This window comes from Aotus nancymaae, unplaced genomic scaffold (assembly GCF_030222135.1).
Source record: "Aotus nancymaae isolate 86718 unplaced genomic scaffold, 86718_ANA_hifiasm-v0.15.2.pri h1tg000076l, whole genome shotgun sequence".
NCBI lineage: Eukaryota > Metazoa > Chordata > Mammalia > Primates > Aotidae > Aotus > Aotus nancymaae.
Genome location: NW_026988491.1, coordinates 6,054,627 through 6,080,101, shown reverse-complemented (window position 1 = coordinate 6,080,101; position 25,475 = coordinate 6,054,627). Strand labels below are relative to the sequence as shown.

Sequence of the window (25,475 nt, the reverse complement as noted above, 5' to 3'; positions counted from 1 at the left end):
ACAGGCCTCACCCTTGGCATCCTGGCTTTGTAGGAACTGCACTGGGGGAACAGTGGTGGGAGTGGCCACTGGAGGGCAGTACTTGGACCACAGGTGTCGCCAACTGAAGTTGCTCCATGATGTAACTTGGGAGAGGTGGTGAAAACTGTAAATGCTCAAGGAATTGAGTGCTCAGGGAGCTCCCCTCCAGGTTCCCTTAGCAGGGTGTTCAGGTAAGGATTATAACAGAGCTGTACTAAATTGGTCTGTTTTCATGTCCATCACCCTCATAATCTGAAAGCTCCTCTGAAACATGTATCTTTTGTTACTGCATCCCTTGTACCCAGTTTGTGCTGCCTTTAGTAAGTGTTTGTTGAACAAATAATTACGCTGTAATTTATAGGGAGTGGGGATATTCCTTTAGTGCTCTTTTTTGCTTAGTCTTTAAGACAGTGATCCAAACTATATTTCCTCTTGAAGCCATTATTTGTAAGGTCTTCCCTCTTCCCATGGTGACACCAAACTTCTAGTCCCCCTCCATCTTCTTACCTCAGTCAGGAAAGTCTTCTGGGTCTCTTCATCACATCGAATTAATTCCTTCATGACCATCACTTTGCCTGTGGCTTTGTGTGTCACCTATAGGGAGGGTAACTATTAATGGTGCTGAGACCAGAGGCAGTTCTGGAGAACTGTTTGAGAAAATCTATGCAACTGGCCATCCCACCCTTTGGAGGGTATACTGACCCGGGTCAGACTGACAGAGTTAATGTGTGGAAGATGCAGCGTGAAGCAACAGGGGATTCAGACAGAAGCATACCCTCTTTCCTGGAGAGCTGGGCATGCATGGAGGAGAACCCAGAAAAGCGAAGTGGGGAAGGAGGCAGGAAGGGACACTGACAAGCCAAGCAGGGGCTCTGGTCATTTGGCACAGGAGTGAGTCTCTTGAGTGAACAGAGAAGTCTGGGGGCAGGAAGGTCAGTGCCAAAGACATGCACCAGGGAGCTGGGTGGGTCAGGGGTGAACTCTCCAGCCCTGCTGCCCCTGCAAGCTGAGACACATGGCTTACCTGACCCCCCCTCCCAGTTCTCAGCAGAGGAGGAGGAGGAGAGAAAGAGAGAGGTTAGTCCCCAAGACTGTTCCCCAGGGAGGCAAGAGCTATTCCCCTGTGTGCTCCTTGTAGCATGCCCGGTACTAAGGCCTGGGGGCACCTAACAAACACCCACTGACTGGTGGCAGGAGGACCACAAGCACAGCTCAACCCAAGCTGGATCTCCAGGTCCACAAGCTCACTGTAACAGCAACATTGACCTTAGGTGGCCTGGGTGGGTGTGAAGGATACCTCTCACACCATCACCCAAAGCCAGGAAGGAGGCCTGATGTCCTGCAGGGTATGGGGTGGGGCCAAGTGATGAGAAATCCCCGAAAGACAGTGAGAGAGGGGGGCTGGGGGCAGAAAAACAAAGCAATTACTGCCTGCGCTCACCTTGATAGCCTGCCCAAAGAAGCCCTTCCCCAGGACCTCCCCATGGATTAGGTCACAGGGCCGGAAGATCTGCTGTGAATAGCTGCTGGAACAACGAAGGGATTCTGAGCGGCTGATGTCACGGCTGAATAGCAGGGGCTCCTTTGGGGAGCTGGGGCCAGGGGACTTGGAGATGCTGTTACTGCGCCTGAAGATGAAGAAAGATGGGAATAGGGATGCATAGTCCTCAGAGACCACCAAAAACCCTGGAGGAAGGAACCTAGGGGCACCTGTCCATTCCAATGTCTATAGTTTAGATGTTATTATTGGGGAACAGGGGCTCTTACATCATATGTGTCATTATGGGGTTGCAGACCAGTCATTTATTTAAGCATAGTAAAAACACATTCAAAATGGGAACTCTGCATACACACAGAACAATTAACTAGATTCTACTAGCTTATAATGCTCAGTATATGACATACATGACAACATTGTAGATGGTAATTCACCATCTCTCATATCTGCTTGACTTAAGGTACTAACTGGTTTAGAGTGACAGTTATACTAGTATCCAAAAAATGAGCAAATGGGATTTTATTTTTTTTTTGAGACAGTCTCACTCTGTCAGCCAGGCTGGAGTGCAGTGGTGTGACCCTGACTCACTGCAACCTCTGTCTCCTGGTTCAAGCGATTCTTGTGCCTGAGCCTTCTGAGCAGCTGGGACTAGAGGCATGTGCCACCATGACCAGCTAATTATTGTTTTTTTTTTTTTTTTGGTTGAGACGGAGTCTCTCTCTGTTGCCCACGCTACAGTGCAATGACATGATCTCAGCTCACTGCAACCTCCACCTCCCAGATTCAAGTGATTCTCCTGCCTCAGCCTCCCAAGTAGCTGGGACTATAGTTGCGCGCTATCATACCTGGATAATTTTTGTATTTTTAATAGAGATGGGGTTTCACCATATTGGCCAGGCTAGTCTCGAACTCCTGATCTCAGGTGATCCACCCACCTTGGCCTCCCAAAGTGCTGGGATTACAGGCATGAGTCACTGTGCCCAGACTAATTATTGTGTATTTTTAGTAGAGATGGGGTTTCACCATGTTGGCCAGGCTAGTCTCAAACTCCTGACCTCAAGTGATCTGCCTGCCTCTGTCTCCCAAAGTGCTGGGATTATAGGCGTGAGCCACCATGCCTGGCCAACAAATGGGATTTCGGATGATATTTTGCACATCTTTGTACCTGTTCATATCTCCTGAATTTTAAGATGATAAGAATATATGACTTTTTATAGCAATAAAGCCACTATGTTTATATTTTCAAAAGCGGTCCATTATAGTCATGGTCAATGACTGTTACTTTGACTTAGTGAAGAAGGGACAAGAAGGTTGAAGTCCACAGCACTGCAGGTAAACAGCCCTGCGAACTTTCTCTCCGGCGTATGGTCTGGTACTGTTTTACTTGTGCTACCCAGAGAGGACTGAAGCTGGATGGCTCTTGGCTTGTCCTGCCCTACAGGTTTACTTACCCTTGTTCTTTCGCTCTGCCTTCTCCTGACCACACCCACAAGGGCACACAAGTTTAGCTGACCACCTCCTCTGCATGGTGGCTCTACAGATATCTGGCCACCCCGAACCTTCCCTTTTCCAGGCCATGGATTTCCAGCCCTTCTCTGCCCTCTGGTGCCCTGTCTCCCACTAATTTTATCATACTGACCAAGACCAAGAGGCAGCGGGAGTTAGGGGAGCAATTTGAGCAGTGGGCACTGTTTCCAACACATGCCAGCTGAGAGGGCCCAACTTACTTACTCAGTTTGTTTGGTGAGAAGGGTGGATAAAAAAATCATATTTTTTATTTTTTATTTTGAGACAAGGTCTCACTCTGTTGCCCAAGTTGTAGTACAGTGGTGTGGTCAAGGCTCATTGCAGTCTTGAACTCCTGGGCTCAAGCAATCCTCCTGCCTCAGCTTCGAGTAGCTGGGATTACAGGCATGCGCCAGCATGCTCAGTTAACTTTTTTATTCTTTGTAGAGACAGGAATGTTGCCCAGGCTGCTCCTGAACTCCTGGCCTCAAGAAATCCTCTGGCCTTGGCCTCCCAAAGTGCTGGGATTACAGGTGTGAGCCATAGTGCCTAGCTCAGCTAATTAAAAAAAATTTTTTTTGTAGAGACAGTGTCTCACCATGTTGCCCAGGCTAGTCTCAAACTCCTGTACTCACGCCATCCTCCTACCTAGGCCTCTGAAGTATAGGGATTATAGGCATGAGCCACCATACCTGGCCAAGAACCTGATTCTTAGTGATACTAAGAATGCGTCATGTTTACTGAACGCTGTCCCTGTGGCAGCACTATACAACTTTATGTCCTTTTCCACATTTAACCCTAACATAATTGGTGAGATAGCCACCTTTGTCTTACCGTCACTTCACAGATGCAGAAACAGGCTCAGAGAGATGAAGTAATTTGTGAAGGGAGGAGCTCAGCCTGAAGCCCCAGTAGGGTATCAGTATTTCTGCCTGGGAGCCAGTGCTCTTGACTTATTTTCTGTAAGTCTTCCTACTTGGGGCTTCCACTCAAGGCAACTACTCCTTCCCACCCATGGACCTGGCAGAATCTGGGGTTTGGGCTTATTGGTCCCTCAAGTCTAAAGAGTTTTCATTTATCTTTTGCTTTATTGTTTTCAAAGTCCTTCTTTACAATTTTTTTCAACCCTATATGTGCCCCTAACTCCAGGCTATGAGCTCCATGCCTCCTCCACAGGCCATGCTGCCTTTCAGGGTACAGTATCACTGCCTCCTGTCCAGCTTAGGAGTTCAGTGGACAGAGCCTGACCCTCCAGTTTCTAAGGAAACCTGGCAGACAGCTGGGTATGCACAGGCTCTGGCTATGAACTGTGATCCCCACAGGGGCAGCTGGGTCAGCACAATCCTCATAGTCTGTCCCTGGCCAGCTGGTGCCTTGCCTAACTTTGCAGGCTTCTGAAAGCCAGCTCAGCTTCATCTGAGAGACAGACATGGGACAGAAAAGAGCCAGAGTGGGAGGTGGCACCTCAGGGAGCGTCTCCTCAGTGTCCCCTCCAGATTCTCCTTGGTGTCCAGGGTGCTGAGGGTGTGGGGGTGTTCGGCATTCTGCATGTGAGGAGAGAGCCGGGCCTCCAGCCGCAGCTGATCCAGGCGCTGGGAGACGGGGTCATGTTCAATCAACAGCTGAAGCGTCTGGCTCGTCTGACTAATTGCATCCTCCACCTGTGGCCAAGAGCAGTATAAGCCTCCCACAGGCTGCCCCATCCCAGGCCACCCATGGCCAACCCAGATAACTCAGGCACAGTGTGGCCAGTGCTCAACTTGGCCAATGGTGGCCTCTAGCTGCCAGTGGCCTCACAGTGCCCTCTGCCTGGCATCCTGTCAGCTCTCCCATTGGTCAACCATCCCTGCTACCCTCGGAATAGGTCATCAGTGGTCACAGGCTCAATGCTAAGACAAAGAGATAGACTAGGGGTAGGAAAACATAAAGGCTATAGCCTGATTTCCCAAAGGATCTGTTTCATGTCCCACCCTCACAAGACAGAATGGACACACACTCTACCTCCTCCACTCGAAGTGTGCGGACGGGGGTCCCATTGATCTCCAGAATGCGGTCCCCAGGATGGATGGCATTGCGATTGTTGGGACTGATGTGCATCCGGTTGACCCTGGGCCAGACAAGAGTTGAGGCAGAGTAAAGATGTCCTAAAAATCTGCTTGACCAATTCTGCTTGTGCAGGGAAGGTTTACCAGGTCCCAGGCCACCAGTGGCCCCTAAGGGGCCCAGGATACCCACACAGAAAAGCAACACCCTTTCCAGGATGCCCCATCTCAGTGAAGGGCACTGCCACAAACCCTGTGGCCTAAGCCAGAAACCTGGACAACATCTTCCCGTCTGGAGTTCCCTCATCCCTCTCCTACTACAATCTCTAAGAACTCTGCCTTCTTTCCATCACTGTAGTTATTCATATCTCTTACCTGGATCACTGTAATAGCTTCTTTAAAAAAAAAAAAAACTTTATTATTATTATTTGAGATGGAGTCTTACTCTGTCATCCAGGCTGGAGTGCAGTGGCACAATCTGGGCTCACTGCAACCTTCACCTTCCAGGCTCAAGCAATTCTCATGCCTCAGTCTCCTGAGTAGCTGGGATTACGGGTGCACGCCACCATGCCCCCTCTAATTTTTTGAAAAGATGGGGTTTCGCCGTGTTGGCCAGGCTGATCTCAAACTCCTGACCTCAAGCAGTTCACTCACCTCGGCCTCCCAAAGTGCTGTGATTACAGGCATGAGCTACCATGTCTGGACTTTACTTTTAATTTTAAAAAATAGAGACAGAGTCTTGCTATGTTGGCCAGATTGGTCTTGAACTTCTGGCCTCAAGCAATCCTCCCACTTCAGCCTCCCAAACTGCCAAGATTACAAGCATGAGTCACCATGCTCAGCCTACAACAGCTTCCTAACTGGTTTCCATACCTCTACGCTTTCCCCTCTCCACTCCAACCTCCATGCCAGTGATTCTTCTAAAATGTTAACTTGGTCACATCACCTTGCTGCTTAAACTCTCAATGGATCTGCTGGATCTTCATAATCCAGGTCCTCTATGCTTAACAGCCCCTTTTTTGGTCACACCCAACCTATACCAGACATGATTAAGACTCTCACTTTTGGAGAAATGCTTCTCCCTCTGCCCTGAACACAATTCCCTCTCCTCTTCATCTAATGAGGCTGCAGAACAGACCTTAGCTCCTGACTTCCCAAATTCTAGTACCTTTCACCTACTGTGCAAGCACTAGCCTAGTGTCCAAAACATGGTAGATGCACAATCAATATTTACATGGTAAGTGGCCAGGGGTATGAAATTACTGGTATTAGATAGACACAGACTCTTCCTCCTCTGGTTTCTGGCCTGAATATAGGATAGAGTCTTAACTTCCTTTGAGCCATGGAACACATTTTCTCCATTCATTCTCTCAACCAACAAAATAATAATCAACTCCTACCATATGCCAAGTACTATTCTAAGCCCTGGGCATGCAGCACTGAACAAGACAAAGCAAGTTCCTTCTGGAATTTACATTCTAGTGGAGAGGACAGAAGATAAACAGCTAGTACACATAATCAAGCCAGATAATTTTTTTTTTTTTTTGAGAAGAAGTCTCGCTCTGTCGCCCAGGCTGGAGTGCAGTGGTATGATTTCGGCTCACTGCAACCTCCACCTCCTGGTTTCAAGAGGTTCTCTTGCCTCAGCCTCCCGAGTAGCTGGGACTACAGGCACATAACACCACGCCTGGCTAATTTTTTGTATTTTTAGTAGAGATGGGGTTTCATTGTGTTAGCCAGGATGGTCTCGATCCCCTGACCTCATGATCTGCCCGCCTCGGCCTCCCAAAGTGCTGGGATTACACGCACCGTGCCCAGCCTGAGCCAGATAATTTCAAAAAGCAAACATCATTTGAAACCTGACACCTGAAAGGTGAGTGATTCTGGCCTTAAGTAACTGGTAGGAAGTAGCGTGGACAGAGAAAACAGTAAGTGCCAAGGCCCAGGTGTGGTTACAGCATAGTGGGGTCCAGGAGAAAGATATGAGATGAGGATAAAGGGAGTTCTGCATAAGACTTTAGAGTTCTGACCCCTCTGAGGCCCATTTACAGACTCTGCTCAAGAATCCCTGCTGAAGAATTCTCAAAATACTTACTCTTTCACTTGCACAGTAGTGGCGTAGTTGGAACAGGCACTCTCCACGGACACAGAGAAGCCCCGCCTGCCCTCAGTGGTGGCCGGCATGGAGATGAGTGTGACAGAATAGGGTAGCTGGTTCTGAACAGACTCTGTGGAGAGTCTCTCAAACATGGGTGCCAGCACCACCTCATTGTGGCATTTCCCACTGGGGAGAAGGAACAGAGGGAAGTAAGATGCTGGAGACCCACACAGAATGCCCCCAGCAAACACTGCATCATGTGGCTTTAAGCAACAGTACCCATAGTCTCACTATCACCCTCTCTGTCATGATTCTAGCTGACTGCTCAGAATGAGGATCCTGGATTCTCAGGGTGGGCTGGGACAGGAGGTGCTGAGCTGGATCTGCAGCAAGTGGTATATTGGGAAGAACACTGGCCTGGGTTGGGATGAAATGGCCTGGGTTCTCTTCATTCTGCCTTTGACTCACAATGAGAACCTTGCCCTGTACTCTTCTATGCCATGGGCCCAGGCTGACTTCTTTTGCTAACTAAGGTGGTTGGACAGGGTGAGCTAAGGGGTCTTTGAATTTAATGTTCTGGAATCCTCCTTGGAGAGTGCCTCCCACTGGGAGGATTGCAGGGCAGAGTGAGGACATTTTCAAGATAGGTAAGAAAAAAGGGCAGAGACATATGTAAATCATTCTGCTTGTAAGTTAAAAGCTGGTTAAGAGCACTGTTGTGATAGGAATCCAATGTTCTGCCTACCCTAACAGTGTTTCTGCCCAACTCACCCTGCCACCATCCCTCCCTCAGGCCACTCTTATATGGGAGAGGATAGACACAGGGTCACCATCTTACCAGTAGAGGGTGGCATGCTGCACCAGTGCATACGCATCCCCATCCTCAATGATCACCTTGCAGCTCATACAGGCAAAGCACTCTGGATGGTACTTGAACTCCCCAGCCACCTGTGAGCAGGTGGGGAGAAGGGTGTACAAAGGGAAGAAGGAAGTGAGTTATCACTGTTGCTGGAGTGAGGAGAGGGGTGGGTGAATGACCGCCAATCAAGGCCCCAGTCAAAATCCACTCTTTCAGTCTCTGCCCTAGAGCTTTCAAAGGAAGTATCAGATTGTTGCCTCCTGTCATTTCTGAGATTGAACAAAACTGTTTTGGTCTCAGTTATGAGAACAAGTCCCCAGAAGTAATCATTCCCACTAAAAAAGATCACAGTTCCTCCAATAGAGAGTTGGCAAGTCTGTGACTATACTTAAAGCCCTTGGTCCAGAGCAGGTACAAGAGGCAGCACCTCTCTCTGCCAGCTCATTCCAGAGTCTCCTTTTCTGATTCCCTGAACACAACCTAGGCTTATCCTCTTATCAGCCTGTAACACTCTCCTTTGAGGTCCTTATCCAACTATATTGTCTCTCCTCTCTGCCTGCCTCTCCTCCTACTCCCAACATTAAACTATTAAGTCTTTGAGGGAAGGATCTTACCTTTCACTTAACAGGTGCTCAATTGATACCTGCTGGCTGAATGAATGAATAAATAAAGGGAGATGCCCTGGCTGATGGAAAGACCAAAAGATGAATGGCCACGGGGAACCGGAAGCACTGTCAATGGACTCTGATGATCAAGAGGGGCAGATAGGAAGGGACTCACTCACCATAAAAGGCCCTGTCATCAGCAGGGAGCACCCATGACAGAACTCTCCAAACTTCCCCCAGTAGTCCTTGCGACAGTAGAGCTTCCCATCCTTCTCGTAGTACCAGTTGGTGAGGGAATCCTGGCACTCTGAACACCTGAAAGGCAAGACAAGAACTGAAACTCTCCTGGATCCCTGCAATCAGGCCTCACAGGCTGTCTCTGGATCCTAGGTCTGACAACAAAATGGACAGTCTGATCCAAAGCCAAGATGGGGGAAGTTACAGCCTCGTGCTGTCTCCCCAAGGGAAGCTGGTTCAGAGTGAACAAGGCCCTAGAAACTAGCTCTGTGTTGCCCACCTCAGTGGACAGACTAATGTTTCATAACCTCTTTGGGTCTTGGAGTCCTCTGAGAATTTGATAAAAGCCAAGAAGCCTCCCCTAGAAAAATGCACATATAAGGAAAATATGTATATAATTTAGGTGTGAGGGGTGTGTATATCAAGGATTCTCTGGCCAGGCACAGTGGCTCATGCCTGTAATCCCAGCACTTTGGGAGGCTGAGGCAGGTGGATCACAAGGTCAAGAGATTGAGGCCATCTTGGACAACGTAGTGAAACCCCGTCTCTGCTGAAAATACAAAAATTAGCTGGGTATGGTGGCGTGTGCCTATAGCCCCAGCTACTTGGGAGGCTGAGGCAGGAGAATCCACTGAATCTGGGAGGCAGAGGTTGTAGTGAGCAGAGATTGCGCCACTGTACTCCAGCCTGGTGACAGAGGAAGACACCATCTCAAAAAAAAAAAAGGATTCTCTGAAACCTATTTATGGCCCCAGTTAAGGACCTCTGGTCTAGACAGATACTTCAATGAACAAAAGCAGCTTAATCATCTCCACTCTTCAAAACAACCCATCACCAACAGTGTTATCAATGTAATGTTCTTGCCAAAAATATGTTAAGCATAAAAAAACGAATCAGGCAAATCTAGGATGTGGGTTATTCTATAAGATAACTGGTCTTGACTCTTCTAAAAAGTCATGGGTAAAGAAAAGGCACAGATTTTTAAAAAGCCTAGAAATACAGCAACCAAATACAGCACCTCAACCTTGGATTCAAATTTGGAAAAAAAAGGAAACAGCATGAACATTTTTCGAAAAACTGAGGAAATCTGGATTCAGACTATAATATTATATTGTAAAATTACTGTGAATTTTCTTCGACGTGATAATATTGGGTTTATATAGGAGAATTATTAGGAGAAACATATTGAAATATTTAAGGGTAAAAGTCAAGATGCCTTTAAGTTACTCTGAAATGGTTCAGCAAAAATAAATAAAAGTATATAGATAGATGGCGGGAGATACACAAAGTAGCATAACGTTAACAAATGATGAATCTGTGAAAGGTATATAGGTGTTCTTTGAACTACATTTTCAACTTTTCTATGTATTTGAAAATTTTTTCAAAATAAAATATTGGGGAAGAAACTCAACACTTTATTAGCACTGTGTAAGATGTACATGTTAGATCCATAGCTCGCTAAGTGCAGGGGCTGACACCAGTAATCCCAGCACTTTGGGAGGCTGAGGTGGGAGGATCACTTGAGCCCAGGAGTTTGAGACCAGCCTGGAAAACATAGTAAGACCCCATTTCTAAAAAAAAAAAAAAATCCATGGCTCCTTTCTCCCCTAATCACCTGGTTATGAAGCTCTACCTCTCAGGTCAGGTGTGTTCTCAGGACTTACCTGCACAGACAAACTCCTCCTCCCTTCTGAGCTTCCCAACACACACAAGTGAGAGTTCCCTGGCCTTCTGAGCCCAAGCCATTTCTTTCCTTCTAGTTCCTTTTTTTCCCTATTTTTGTTGTGAAGGTCTTCCACACTGGCCACATCCTTGCTTCTAAGAGGTTTGAACATTGCTTGGTTTGAATCTTGATCCTGCCACTTACCAGTTATGTCACCATGGGCAAGATATTTTACTTCTCTGGCCTAGTTTCTTCATCTATAAAATGAATTGATGTGAAAATTAAAGGAAATAGTATGTATTAAAAATATAGAGAGCACCCAGGCACAGTGGCTCACACTTATAATCCCAGTGTTTTGGGAGGTTGAGGCGGGTGGATCATGAGGTCAGGGGTTCAAGACCAGCTTGGCCAACACAGTGACACCCCATCTCTACTAAAAATACAAAAATTAGCTGAGCATGGTGGCACAGGTCCACCTACTCAGGAGTCTAAGGCAGGAGAATCACTTGAACCCATGAGGCAGAGGTTGTGGTGAGCTGAGATTGCACCACTGCACTCCAGCCTGAGCAGCAGAGCAAGACTCTGTCTCAAAAAAAAAAAGATCTAATAATAGAAACTCAATATGTGGTATTATTAAAGATGGTAATGATAATGTAATGGCAGCTCACATTATCAGTCACTTACTGCCACTAAGTGGACACCTTCTCTTAGTAGCTTTCGCTCTTTGACAAAATCTAACTAATAGCATCCTATTATTACAATGAGCTAGCGTGAAGAGGAAATAAGCTAATGTATGAGAGAAAGCCTTTTGCGAGGCAAGTACAGCTAAACACTGCTGCTATAAAAGACAAATACACAGGGCACCCCACTTCACCTTTCATGAGCTTATGAAGAGTTGAGGAAGAGAAAGTCTAAATAAAACTTAACAATACAAGGTGAGAGACCACAATGAGTTCTACTACTTCTGAGCACTGAGGGAGGCAGAGAAGAGAGGCAGGAATGAGCTGAAGCAGCTGAGCTAGGCAAGTTTAGAGAAGCAAGACCCTGAGAATCCCTTTATTTTTCTGGAGTGCCCAATTCCCCTGGGTGCTCAACAACTACTGATGGCTATTTTCATCCTATAGCTTTTCCTACTTGTCCTGTGGAAGGGGAACTTCAAGGTCTTGAGGGTTGGGTATGGTATGAAAAGTATGGCTGTGAAGTATCTAAAAACTGCACAGTGAGGATGGAGGCAGAGGGGAAGACTGTTCTCAGTTGTGGCTCACACTCCTCTCAATGTAAGATACATGTGGATGAGCTCTAAATGGGGAGGAAAGACATACAGGTAGAAGTTCTTGGGTGTTAACATGGCTTTGGACAAGCCCCTTTCCCTCTCTGGGTTGTTTCCCCACCTGTGAAAGAAGGGGACACATAATCCCAGGTCTCCTTAACTCTATGCATAGCTGTGTTTTTCCCTAGATAATCTGAGGTTCTAATCTTAGCACCACCATTTACCACCTCAGTGATATTGAGCTAGTCCCTCCACTTCTCATTTGTGAAATGGCAATGTCATCACCTACTTTCAAGGTAGCAGTGAAGATTTATTTATTTATTTTTGAGATGGAGTTATACTCTTATCGCCCAGGCTGGATTGCAGTGGCACGATCTCAGCTCACTGCAACCTCCGCCTCCTGAGTTCAAGTGATTCTCCTGCCTCAGCCACCCGAGTAGCTGGGATTACAGGTGCATGCCACTATACCCGGCTAATTTTTGTATTTTTAGTAGAGACAAGGCTTCCCCATGTTGGCCAGGCTGGTCTTGAAATCCTGACTTCAAGTGATTTGCCTGCCTCAGCCTCCCAAAGTGTTGGGATTACAGGTGTGAGCCACTGCACTTGGCCTAACCATCTTCTTCTTCACTAGACTGTTAGCTCCCTGAGGACAAAAACAGCATCCCACTTACTCTTAGTACACTCAGCACCAGGCAAAGGACCTGGCAGAGCAAGGTCTTAGCAAATGTTTCCAAATGGAAAATGGCAAGAGTGGCAAGAACCAGTAGCCCAGGTGGAAGCACAAAGGTTTCATGGCTCATGGTCACCAGGTCCTTCTTTTCTTCTGTGTGCAGACATATTTGCACCCAAATGCAGGCCTGGGCTCTGTTACGCCTTTGCAATGGTATGTGCGCTGCAGGGCATGGGAGCACCAGAACACACCTTCCTTTCCATTGCCAATATCCTGCTTTTGTTTGCTGCAAGTAGCTCTGGCCAGGCCCAGGAGAGGGAGCAGGGAGAGAAACAAGTGCAGGCATGCAGAAGACAGTCAGGCCAGCCCCCTGGGAAGAACACCTGGCTGGAAAGCAACATCACCAGTGCATACATCTGTGTCAAGGAATGTCTTTGAAGGGCGCAGCCAGCTATGTGGCCAAAGTCACTGCCACAGATGTCTTTGAAGAACCAGAAGGTGAACAGCTGATAGGAGGGCTGGGTATAGGTCCCTAAGCTGTGTTTTGCCACAGAATACAACTGGGTTCTTAGACCACTTAAGAAGTTGCCATGGTAGACTTCAGAGTTCTAGCTTAGCTATCAATAACATCTACTATTTATTGAATGCCAACCACAATCCAGGTCCTACATGAGGTACCTTACTTAATATTATCTCTAATCCTGACAACCCTACAAGGTAGTAGGATTATCCCTGTTTTATAGATGACTGAAAAGCAAGGTTAAAGTCAAATCATTCTGCAAAGCTGCCCAATACATAATTGATGAGCTGGAATGTGAAGCTATGTGTGCTTGGCTGCAAAGCCACATCCACTGTACTGTCACTGGAGTGATACAGCACATCTCAACAGCTGAGTCTCAGGATTTTTACCTGTGAAAATAAGGAGGCTGGAGCCCTGACAGCTCAAGACCCTTTGAGTATTAACACTTCGTGATGCTTCTCCTTTAGCCCAAGTACTGAACGTTAAATGATACAATTCTACTCCTTCATATACTTCACAGTGTTCAATTCCCCAGCATTCTCTGTTCTTTTAAGCAAAGAATCCAGAATGCACTCTGGAAATGTAAGGTGCTACTCAAAAATGCCCCACCTCAGATTCTTAGAGGCCATGGACACCGTAAGTTCTTCCCAAAGCCAAGGCCTTTTTTCTACCTTTCAATTTTTGAAAGTTTCAGATGAAAGTCAAAATCTTCCCTGGCTGTAGGTAGAAGAGTACCCAGCTGGGAGGTGGTGAAGCTGACGTCTGAACCCAGGGCTGAAGTACCAGTCATCCCACTCTCCTGAGGAGCCAGAGTGAACTGAGCTGAAATCCTCAGGTCAGAGGAAATCACCTAGAAGCCTACATACACTGAGGCTACACCTAAGAACAACCTCCAAAACTCATCTTCCAAAACATTACTGAGGGCTTCTGAGGGCTTGGGCAGATACAAAGTGCACAGAACCCTGGCAGTTCAGTGGGTCAAACCAGATCCACATAGAGGCCTTTTGAGTCAGCAAAGAACACATGAGTTAAAAACAAAAAAACCAAAAAAAAAAACACTCCTCATTCTTTAATTAGAAAAAAAAAAAACATAATCAGTTGAGATTTTCTCTTTTAAGACCTGGATCCATATTCCTTCTCTGCCATTTACTATCTATGTCACCTAAGGCCAGTTACTTCATTATTCTGAGCCTCAATTTCCTCACCTGTATATTGCTGATATCTTATGGGGTTATGAGAATTAAATTATGTACAGATGTCTTTCATGATGCCTGGCTCACAGAGGTACCCAGTAAATGTTCATTTCTTTCCCTCCCCAATTTGAGAATGCTAAGGGCAACTGCAGACAAACCCCTTTTCCTCCTACGCCTAGCAATATGGACCTGCTTCTGGGCCCAGAACGAAATAGATTTCTGTAAGTAAAGAAGGAAGGTCCTAAAGTGAATTATTTATTCATTGAATTAGAATCAACCAATTTTTTTTTTTTAAAGAGACAGAGTCTTACTCTGTCACCCAGGCTCAAGAGATCTTCCTGACTCAGCCTCCCAAGTAGCTGGGACTACAGGTGCACACCACCATGTCTGGCTAATTTTTTATTTTTTGTAGAGATGGTCTCCCTACGTTGCCTAGGCTGGTCTCAAACTCCTGGATTCAAGTCATCCTACAGACTTGGCCTCCCAAAGTGCTGGAATTACAGGAATGAGCCACCATGCCCTGCTGAAATCAACTGATTCTAATAGATTCCTAACAATTATGAAATATTTACTGTTCATCTAGGATATTTAAGAACAAGCAGAGGCCGGGCGCGGTGGCTCACGCCTGTAATCCCAGCACTTTGGAAGGCCAAGGCGGGTGGATCACGAGGTCAAGAGATTGAGACCATCCTGGTTAACAAGGTGAAACCCTGTCTCTACTAAAAATACAAAAATTAGCTGGGCATGGTGGCGCGCGCCTGTAGTCCCAGCTACTCAGGAGGCTGAGGCAGGAGAATTGCTTGAACCCAGGAGGCAGAGGTTGCGGTGAGCCAAGATCGCGCCATTGCACTCCAGCCTGAGTAACGAGAGTGAAACTCCATCTCAAAAGAAAAAAAAAAAAAAAAAAAAAAAACAAGCAGGCAAGGTGCTGTGCTGGGAGAAGCCAAGTGAGATAAGATATAGACCCAGCCCTCACTCACATCCAAACTCTTCTGACAAAAATGTTTACAGGTAAATTCTCAACCTTACGAGGTAAGAGAACCAATCGTTATTGCAGCGGATTTACACATGTTAAAGCATAAACCCTCCCATGACCTGATGAAGGCCTGGCTGGCTGGTCATCCCTTAACCTCCCAGTGAGCAGCCAGTTGTAGACAAGCTTCTTTCAACCCCTAGCCTCTGAACTGACGGGCTGAAGGAGAGAATGGGAAGCTCCCTCCACCATAGCCTGAGGGCACCCGGAGAGCACCACAACTGGGGATGCCAACTTTTCCCCAGGGTCCAGAAGGGCAGATATGACAGGGGCCTAGAGACTGCTCCATAAGAGCTCACTCAAAAATCCCTTTATTACTCCTCCTTCCTGCAGATCCTATAGACTGAAACAGTCTGCCAATTAAGCTGTAATTATTATGGAATATGTTTTTATTATTTTAAAAAATTAACCAAACACACAATGAGCCTCTGAACAGCAAGAAGTAAGTGTTGCTAGAGTGCACTGATTCACTTCCAACCAAAAACCAGGAAGCCTGTAGTTTCAAGTAATTTGTGTAGTTGTACTGCAGTTAAAGACAGGGCCTCCATTATTTGGAAAATAATGGAAAAGAGCTTGTGTGCCTCTGAGGAGCCACATATATTGCAGAGTTGGGAATCATTCACCTGATCCAAGTCCTTCATTTTTCAGATAAGGAGAAAAAGAGTCCCAGAGGACCTAAGGCACCTGCCAACGGTTACTGTGAAGCAGGGCAGAGTTAAGCATGATTTCTTTCCTTTAAACATGGATTGCTTTGGAATACAAAGATATATTTGTTTTCTTCAAGAGATAATGTGTAAACCCAAGCTCATTAAATTAGTGTTGGACATGAATCGAAATTCTATAAAAAGAAAATTGCTTTAAAGATGTCAAACAAAAGCCACTCCCTAATTTACCTCTTTTGTAAATTCCAATTTAAGGTATTTTCTTACTTGGAGGCACAGTGGTAATTGCATCTCACTCTTCATGCTAGCATGGGTAGGGAAGACAGTACATTTCTGCTGAGTATGTATGGCCTGTCAGGCAGGGATGTATGGGACACAGAAATTGTATTCTTCATTCTCTTGCTCCCTCTTCCTCCCTCACATGTCACGCCTGATCACGTCCCCGTGGAATCTAGTTGCATCACTTTCCTTGCAACCACAGCCCCAGAACTCCTATAGACTTTGTATTCCCCAAGAGGCCTGAGGTCAAGGACTTAATTTGTTCCACAGAATCCAGCAAGGACCCTGTTCAGGAGCCCAAGAAGTCTAGCTTCTACTTTCTGCCAATGACAAAACTGAGGCCCAAAGAGGAGCCTTTGAGGACACCCTATAATAAAAGAGGGAGGGGCTAACGGCAGAAACAGCTTTCTGACCAGGTAGTGATATGGTAATTGATAGATACCTAGGAGAGCAGAGGGTCTGGGAGGTCCCTCCTGGGGGTGGGGTGGGGTGGGGTGGGAAGAGCACTGTGTGCCAGCTATCTCTTCAGAAGTGACTTCAGGCATATGGCCTCTTATTTAGGGGAAGGGAAAGTAGAGTATCTACAGAAAGTCAGTCAGTACCCCCCAGACTCCAGCTAGGCAAAAAACAGAGCTTGGGGTGTGGGGGCAAGGTCATCAGGTCCTCCAGAAAGGGTGGGACAGAACGAGACAAAAGACAGGTGGACCTGGGTGGCATTGGTGACTTGGCCCTTAAAGGTTCAGGTTGAGAGTTGACAGTTCACTATCTGCTCTAGCTCCAGCTCCTGAGAAGGTGTGTCCTCCCTTGCTTCCCTGCCTCTCCAAGGGTAAAAGGGGTATAGTTCCTGGCTCCTAAAAGAACAACCCTTCCCCTAAGCTGCCTTTCCAAGATTAAAAGTAAGAGAAAGTAATGAGGACCTGAAATGTGGCTACCTCAGGTAGATACTTGGCATCTTGATTCCACATGGTAAAAACCTTTCTCCTAAACTCAAGATCAATTTCCATTGGCTCTTTAGAAAACAATCTCTGCCATCCCTTCAACAAGTCAGGCAAACTATCCCTTTTTCTACTCTCTGCTAGGAGAGGAAAACAAACCTGCAGCCCCCTGAAGGATGAGAGAAAGGAAGACAGAAAAAGCTGCCCAGTGAGGGTCCATATGTTAACTTTGTTGAAACTGGTTGCCTCATCTGTAAAATGGGGATACATAATCTCTTTTGGCAGCTGTTGAGATTAAAGGATAAAGTGTCTAGCACGGTGCTTGGTAGAGTCAGCATTGAGGACCAGTTCCCTTCCCCCTTCCCCAGTCCAGACACTTCCCACCACTCTACCAGGGTCCAGTCATTCCATGAAACCACATGGTACACTGCTTTTCTGCCCAGGGCCTGGCCACCTGACTAGTATCCCAGCAGCAAGATCTGGGCACTGGACCTAGCTTAGGGAAGCCAGAAGGGAAAAGTCGACCAGGACCACTGGTGAGGGGGAGGCAGGCTTTTTGGAACAACAGGCTGCTCCCAAAGAATGAAAACAAGCCCCACCCTAGCCAGGAATGGCTCCATTCAGAAGGGACCCAGAGGGCCAGAAACCCCCTGGGGAGTTTCTATGGGAGGTGGAGTGGGGCAATGAGCAAAGAAAGCCAGGTCAGATGTAGAGTTTCCACATCTCCCTCTGAGAAACCCCACAGAGAGAGGCTCCTGGAGGTACTCAGGCCTAGGGACTTAGAAGCTGAGAGGACTGGCCCAGCAGCTCAGGAACACTCTAAAGATCACTGCTCCAGTCTCAAAAGCACTGGCCCAGGTCTCTCTCCAGCAACTGTATTTACCTGGGAGCTCAGAAGCCCTTCAAAGCCAGAGGCAAATGTGCCTCCCATTAAGAGAACAAATGTTTATAAGAAGCCTACTGTGTACCAGGCTACCCACACCCAGGCCTTGTCAGTTTCCACAGTTTGGCAAAACCTGCCCATCCTGCTTGTTGGGACAAATTCCTGGGCAGGCAGCATGGCCCGCAGGTAAGACATGTGAGAGCTAGAAACAGCACTCTATTTGTGCTATTCCCCCTGGAAGCAGTAACACCTAGAGTGGGCAGGTCAGTGGCATCTTTTGTAGGCTCTTTCAGGTTTGTCTGGGATGGAAAGGGAGCTAGAGCTCCCTAAGAAATTCCTGCTGGGCATATCCCTCCCCTCACCACTTCTATGACATAATGGGGGTACCTCACCCGGCCGATTCTGCTTGGGAATAACCTCTACTGGCTTCTGCCTGGCAGAACCGATGGTAAAGGACTAAGTGAGAAGCAGATTTAGGGAGACCACCATCCCCTCAGGACCAGGGGCCAGGAGAGGAGATGGAGAGGGGAACTTGGAGACCAACTCACCGAAATGGGTCTCTGGAGGTGAAGTAAGCCGGGACTGACAAGTAACTCCCCATCTTCTTCCCACACCAGATAAACAGGCTCAGCTGCAAATCCGTCTGGGAGTGCCTCAGGCTGGCTGTAGATGGCTACCATGACAGGCCAAGGGCTCCCGGCACCTCTGGCTGCAAGCAGGCTACCCTGAGCTCACCTCTCCCTCCGGAGCAGCTGGAGGAGCCTGAGGACTCCAGGCCACTGGCCCCCCAGCAGATTCCCACAGGGGCTCATGGCTGGAATGGCTCCTCCCTCGTTCTCAGAAGCTCAGGCGGCTCCTCTGGACTCCGAGAAAACGACCTCTCTGCGGAGGCTACACACACACTGGCATTCTCGGGCAGAGGCCGGTGACTAGCTAAGAAAGAAGCGCTGCTGTCAAGTTAGCCTTCTTCTTCAGTCCCACCCCTGAATGAGGGAGGGAGGGAGGAAGAGGAGGGGCTCCCGCAGAACCGAGGTGTGTGGTTGGAGCAGCTGTTAGGAAACAGACCTTGCCTGCAAGGGGTGGAGCTGGGCTGGATCGAGGCTGCAGGCTGGCGCTGCAGACAATAACTGGGACCAACTGAGCGTCCATCCTGAGCTCAGGGAAGGGTAAAGCAGGACAGAGGGGAAACATATCTGGCCCCAAATATCCTCACGCAGAGGAGCTGCCTACAGGACAGTAATTCTGCTTGGAGGTTAAAAAAAAAAAAAACAAGAGGATGCCAGCACCAGGCATAGACACACTGAAGGGGGGACCTCTGGTAGGAGAGGCAGGTTCAGAGAGCCATCCTAGCTTCCAGCTGACATCTGCTCTGTCCTGGCACTAGGGCATCCATTCATTCCCTCCCTTTGCCTGGCCTGGGGACAGCCTCAAGAACTGACCAATGGGAGGTGCCACTTCCACTCCAGGGCAGGGCTGTGTTGCAAATAAGGAAACAAAGCCCAGAGAATTAACCTACACCTGATGTATCTCCATGTACCAAACACTATATGCACTCTTTTACTTCTCTGAGACAGGAATTAGTCCCACTCTACAGACAAGAAAAGTGAGGTACAGAGAGATTAGGTAACTCACTCAAAGGCAAAAAGGGAGTCAGTGGCAGGGCTGGGATTTAAATGTAGCCCATGTGTCTCTAGAGCTGGAGCTCTCCCACTACCAGGCTTCATTCTGCCTCTTCAAGGAGAAAAATCATTTTCAAAGCCCTCTGCAAATAGTATGGAGCCAAGGTTACTCTCATTCACTCACTATTCACTGGGTGTTCACATGCAGAACACCATCTATGTTCAGTGATAGCCATGCTTCTCAAACTGAAAAATGGGGCATGACAGAGAAGGCCTGGGGTGCCTAGAGGGATTGATAAGCCTAGGTATCTGGAATGGGAGCCTGCCTGAAGAGCCCCAGTTGTGAGGATGACCAAACCAGAGGCTACCATGGAGAAAGCCCTTGTCTCCCTACCTGCAGGATTGTAAGGGAAAAAGCAAGGCTGCCGGAGGAAACCAGAACACTCAGACCACCATTGGATTTAGGGCAGTGACATCAGCTCTCCCTTACCAGGCACACCCCCCTCTCCATTGTAAAGAGCCAGAAGTCACCCTGCAGCTTCTATCTCTTACTGCGAACCATGGCAGGAAAGTGTGTGACAAAGATGGTAGATGGGGTTACAAGGGAGCCTTTTCCCATTCCACCAGTTGGACACAGGGACAACAATGCATGCGATAAGAGCATATTGGTTTGAATACCATTAATAAGCTACCATTTATTGAGCACTTAATATGTTCTAGGCCCTGTGTTAAGTGCTTAGCATCTATTATCCATCATATTTAAATTGCCAGTGGGGTAAATGTCATCAGCCTCATTTAACAGATTAGGAAATAGGTTCTGAGGGGTTATATCACTATCCTCAACACAAGCAGCTGGCCAGACACCGTGGCTCATGCCTATAATCCCAGCACTCTGGGAGGCCGAGACAGGTAGATCCCCTCAGGTCAGGAGTTTGAGACCAGCTGACCAACATGGAGAAACCCCGGCTCTTCTAAAAACACAAAATTAGCTGAGCGTGGTGGCTCATGCCTGTAATTCCAGCACTTTAGGAGGCTGAGGTGGGCTGAAGGTCAGGAGTTCAAAACCAGCCTGGCCAACATGGTGAAAACCCATCTCTACTAAAAATACAAAAATTAGCTGGGCATGGTGGTGTGCGCCTGTAATCCCAGTTACCTGAAGGCTAAGGCAGGAGAACTGCTTGTACCCGGGAGGCGGAAGTTGCAGTGAGCCAAGATCGTGCGACTGCACTACAGCCTGGGCAACAGAGCAAGACTCTATCTCAAAAAAAACCCCAAAAACACCAAAATTAGCCGGGTGTGGTGGCGCATGCCTGTAATCCCAGCTACTTGGGTGGCTGAGGCAAAAGAATTGCTTGAACCCAGCAGGCAGAGGTTGTGGTGAGCTGGGATCATACCATTGTACTCCAGCCTGGGCAACAAGAGTGAGACTCCATCTCAAAAAAAAAAAAAAAAAAAAAAAAATCAATCAATGAATCACAGGCCATATTAAAATAGGGATTGGGTCATAGCTTGCTGGGCTCTATTCAAGAGCCACAGAGCTCAATCACCACTCTGTTTACTGCCTCTAATGGTGAAGAGCAGCTCTTGGCGTTTGTGCGGAGCTCAGCCATTATCTGTCTACTACCACAAAGACACCACACTCTAGCCCCAGAGGCAGCCAGGGGAAGTAAGCCCTGAACAGCTTCTCACCCTACACTAAGCACTGCTTGCAGCACTACTTGTATGAATGAATTTTAACCCACACTATTCCACAGCGCTGTGATTTCTCTCTTTACAGATAAAGCAACTGAAGTACAGAGAGGTTATTGCCTGAGGTCACTCAGCTGTAAATGTGAGAAGTGAAGCCAGGATTTGAAGAAAGACTAGACATTGTAGACCATACCATGCTATACTGAAGCTCAGCCTGGGCCCACAGCCAGACTGTCTGGGTTTGAATGCGACAATGTACTGCACATAAGCCCTTGGCACAAAGTCTGGAACACATTAAGAGTTGATAAATGTTAGCCGTTAATATCATTAAGACTGTCGTTACAACTACTGTGGGCTAGCTATGTGGCCTTCAGCAAGTCACTGTCTCCGTCTGGGCCTTGGTTAGATCTCTAAATAGCTCCAAGCTTCAACATTTTTCAACCCTATGAGGTTGCAGAAGGCTCTCTGTTTTCTTTGGGTCTCAAGTTGAGTTTAAACTGCTGAGCCAACCCTGAGGAGGTCAGGATCCTGGCCTAGGGGCCACACAAGAGCCACAGAAGAGGTGAGGTGGGCTGAAGTGGGGAAACAACATACAGGATACTCAAAGGGCTGCCCAGCTGGAGAGCTGGGAGCTCTCCTTCTCCCAGCCACAAAGCCAACTATTTCTCACCAAAAATCTATTATGTTCCCCTGTAATTCAGTCAGGCAAGAAGGGGGCCCCAAATTAAGTCTGGAACTAGCAAATTATCTTTTAATTGTACCCTCTGATTTCCATGTGATGAACACAGTACTGATGGAAGAATACGCAAGCCACAAAAAGACCGAGGCCAGGGAGCCCATAAGCATAACTCCTCTTGACATTTCACACAGCTCTACTGTTCCAGCGGCGGCGGGCTCAGTGAGTCGGTGTCTAGGAATGTGAGCAGGAGGCTGCAGGCGTTCTCTTCTCCCCTTACTCCTCTTACAAAGAACTTGGTGGGTGGGAAATAAGTCAGAGGACATCTCAATGCCATGAAAACTGCCTCCTTCTGGAAGAGAAACAGCCTTCTCCTCATGTCATGAGTTGAAGTGGAAGCCCCTCCCAGGTGGAGTCCATTTGACCTCCATAAATCCAGACTTCAGGAGGAATCTTTGAAGGATTGATCACCAGATGTGATAAGCTGCTGGCTGCTCAGACCCAAGCGTGTGGTTCCTCAGAGCCAACTTCAAAGGGCCCAAACCATCCAGCATTGGGAGATGAAATGTCACACTGGAGGATATATTTCACCCTCCTGCCTCTGGAAACTGGTCCTGGATAGAAAACTGCTCTTCTAGGTCCTCAGGGCAGCTGGCAGAAGATTCAGCAGTTATGACTGCCAAAGGCAACTGCAGGATTCCTTCGACTGGCAGTTAGAGTAGGGATAAAATGGCAGGAGAGGTGTTAATCTCCAGCACATTTCACAAGTTTGGAAACCTGGCAGGGAGCCGAACAAACTGACTCCTTAGAACCAGCTGAGGCATAGGTCTTCAAGGCATCTGTGACAGGCTGGAGAACAATAGCCTTCAAAACTGGCAGCCCCAAATGAATGCTCAAGCAAGGTGTAGTAAGTGAATAAATCACTCCAACCTCTTGTTAGAAGAATGCTCTGGTCAAATAATTCAAAACCCAAGGAAACGTGTTTATGTGAAGCCCTTTATTGGCTAAAAGGACACCAATCAAGGAAGAGAATTTTTAAGGACTCTGAAGCCTCCAAATCCTGAAAGGTAAGCATTACCACCCCCATCTACTAACCATCTTTCGTGCTCTACTCCTCCCCTCTTCCAAATCACTTTTTACATTACAGCAGCAGTCATTCTTCTAAAACAAGGGTCCTGGCTGGGCGCGGTGGCTTACACCTGTAATCCCAATACTTTGGAAGGCTCAGGCGGACGGATCACTTGAGGTCAGGTGTTAGTGACCAACCAGGCCAAAAAAGGTGAAACCCTGTCTCTACTAAAAATACAAAAATTAGCCAGGTTGTATGCGCCTGCAATCCCAGCTACTCGGGAGGCTGAGGCAGGAGAATCACTTGAACCTGGGACGCAGAGGTTGCAGTGAGCTGAGATCGCGCCATTGTACTCCAGCCTGGGTGACAGAGAGAGACTCTGTCTCAAAAAATAAATAAATAAATAAATCAAGGATCCCAGCAATTCCACTGCTAAAAATTTTGCCTAGAGAAATACTTTCAACAAATGTGCAGACATATGTTCAAACAGTACAGCAGTGCTTAATACTAAAAGATTAAGAACAGTCCATGTGTCTATCAATAGGAGTAGGCTACTTTAAATACACCACCACATCCACACAATAGAATACTATGCAGCTGTTAAAAATAATGAGGAAAATCCTAGGTACTGAAGCAGAAACTGTCCTGGGTGAGATGTTAAGTGAAAAACCTAAGCTTCAGAGACAGTGTACAGTATAATCCCATTGTTTCAAAAGTCTATGTGTAAAATCCTTAGAGACAATCTGGAAGAGTGCCACTTGGATATCAGTTTCTCCTTTGGAGCAGTGAAACAAGAAGCAGGTATGAAACAGCATTCATTTTCTACCATTTATATATTATTTACATGTAAATAATTATGTTATTTACATTTTTTCTTACCTTAAAGTAACAAAATGGACAACAGCAAAAAGAAGTCCCAGGATTTAGAGCAAGTGCTTGCTCAGACTTCTTCCCTAGTGCTCTTGTCCAATGGCAAAGCCCACCAGGTGCACTGCACCCAGGACCCTGGGGCTATCACTTGAGCTTTCCCAGCTGGTCACCTTCTGCCCCTACTCCATTGATGACTCACCACATAAGCTCCTTGGGAGTCCCCCAAACCTCTGCTCTCTTAACTCTTTCTGTAGCCTCCTATATCTCCTGCAGGCACTGTCTTCTCCTACTTCTTCCAGGCCCAGCTCTGACAGAGCATTCATTCTCCTCTGGGAAGGATTCCCTCAATGTGTCCCCAAGCACATCACACACAGGAAGGACCCTGTGGCCATATCTGTCTATCACTAGATCAAACTACGTGAAGGTAGGCACTGGGTACTCTCAGTGCCCAGCATAGGCCTGGCCCATACCAGGTGTCCACAGATGCCTAGTAAAGAAATCTATGATTCAGAACCCCCATGATGAGCAGCTACAGCACTAGAATAGTGATAATAACTAATGTTTATAAAGCATCTTCAGTTTACAAAGGCTTTTTACACTTATCATCTAGTTTAGTTCCTGCAACAACCTCTTGAGAAATACAGCACAAGCAGGACAAGGGAAGCCCTGAGATGTTAAATAATTTATCCAAGTTTATGCTGCTGGGAAGGGCAGCACTGAAATTAAAAGTTTTCTGAGCTCAAATCCTGCCTCTATAATTCAGAGCCTCAAACTGCTGGGTATGTTGAGTTCTTGTATCTGATTTTTCTAAATTTCCTGCCCACATTCTTACTGTCTGGATATCAGAAAAGAGTTTATCAAATGCCTGTGGAAATCCAGGAGAAGGTCTCATGATGAGTAACCCAGTGAAAACATGAAGTCAAGTCTAAACTAGTCACTACTATTTCACTACTGATGACTCCTAATGATCGGCTCCTTTTCTAAGTGCTTACTGTCCACTTATTCCATCATCTGCCTAGAATTTTGTGAAGGAATCAAAGCAAAAGGATCATAAGGCTTATGTTTTCCAGTATCTTTTTCTTCCTTTTTGAAAACTGGGCCAGTTAGCTGTCTCCATCTTGATTTCATGACTACATCCCCAGTGCCTGGTATATAGTAGATATGGAACATTATACTTTAGAAATATTGCCCCCATTCTCCATAGTTTCTCCAAAGTTACTAACAGTGGTTCCATCACTGTGCCAACAAGTTTTCTTTTTCCAATATACTGGGAAATAATTCTCCCAGTCTGAAAATCTGAACATATTTCATGTGACTAGGTATTATCATATGTCTTGGGCTTCCAATTCTCTATTCCTAGTTTCAAGTTCATGAACTATAAAACAAGGGATTAGATTAAATCTCTAAAGTTCTATCCAGATGCCAAATTCTTTTCTCTTTCTGTGATACCTGATTAAGACAGATGCCAAATATTGTCTTTTACCTGGTGTTTGTGAACATGATGTCACATTACAGGAGCAGCAGATACTAAGCTCTCACTCTAGAAAATACCGACTAAGGCCAGGCGAGGTGGCTCAC

General features: G+C 46.9%; 1 protein-coding gene across 4 annotated transcripts in view; it reads right to left on the bottom strand.

Moving 5' to 3' along the window:
- LIMK2 (LIM domain kinase 2) overlaps positions 1–25,475 on the bottom strand; it is a 65,568-nt gene that overhangs the window by 11,928 nt on the left and 28,165 nt on the right. For 3 of the 4 annotated variants that reach the window (XM_064367911.1, XM_012471340.2, XM_064367912.1), the window contains 7 exons: positions 8,809–8,944; positions 8,004–8,113; positions 7,163–7,351; positions 5,027–5,132; positions 4,490–4,686; positions 1,463–1,649; positions 529–615 (listed from right to left, as the gene is read on the bottom strand). In XM_064367911.1, the coding sequence (XP_064223981.1) occupies positions 529–615; positions 1,463–1,649; positions 4,490–4,686; positions 5,027–5,132; positions 7,163–7,351; positions 8,004–8,113; positions 8,809–8,944 (1,012 nt within the window). Of the gene's footprint in view, positions 1–528; positions 616–1,462; positions 1,650–4,489; positions 4,687–5,026; positions 5,133–7,162; positions 7,352–8,003; positions 8,114–8,808; positions 8,945–18,522; positions 18,967–25,475 lie in introns of those variants that run through there. The other variant, XM_012471344.2, reaches the window with a different exon arrangement.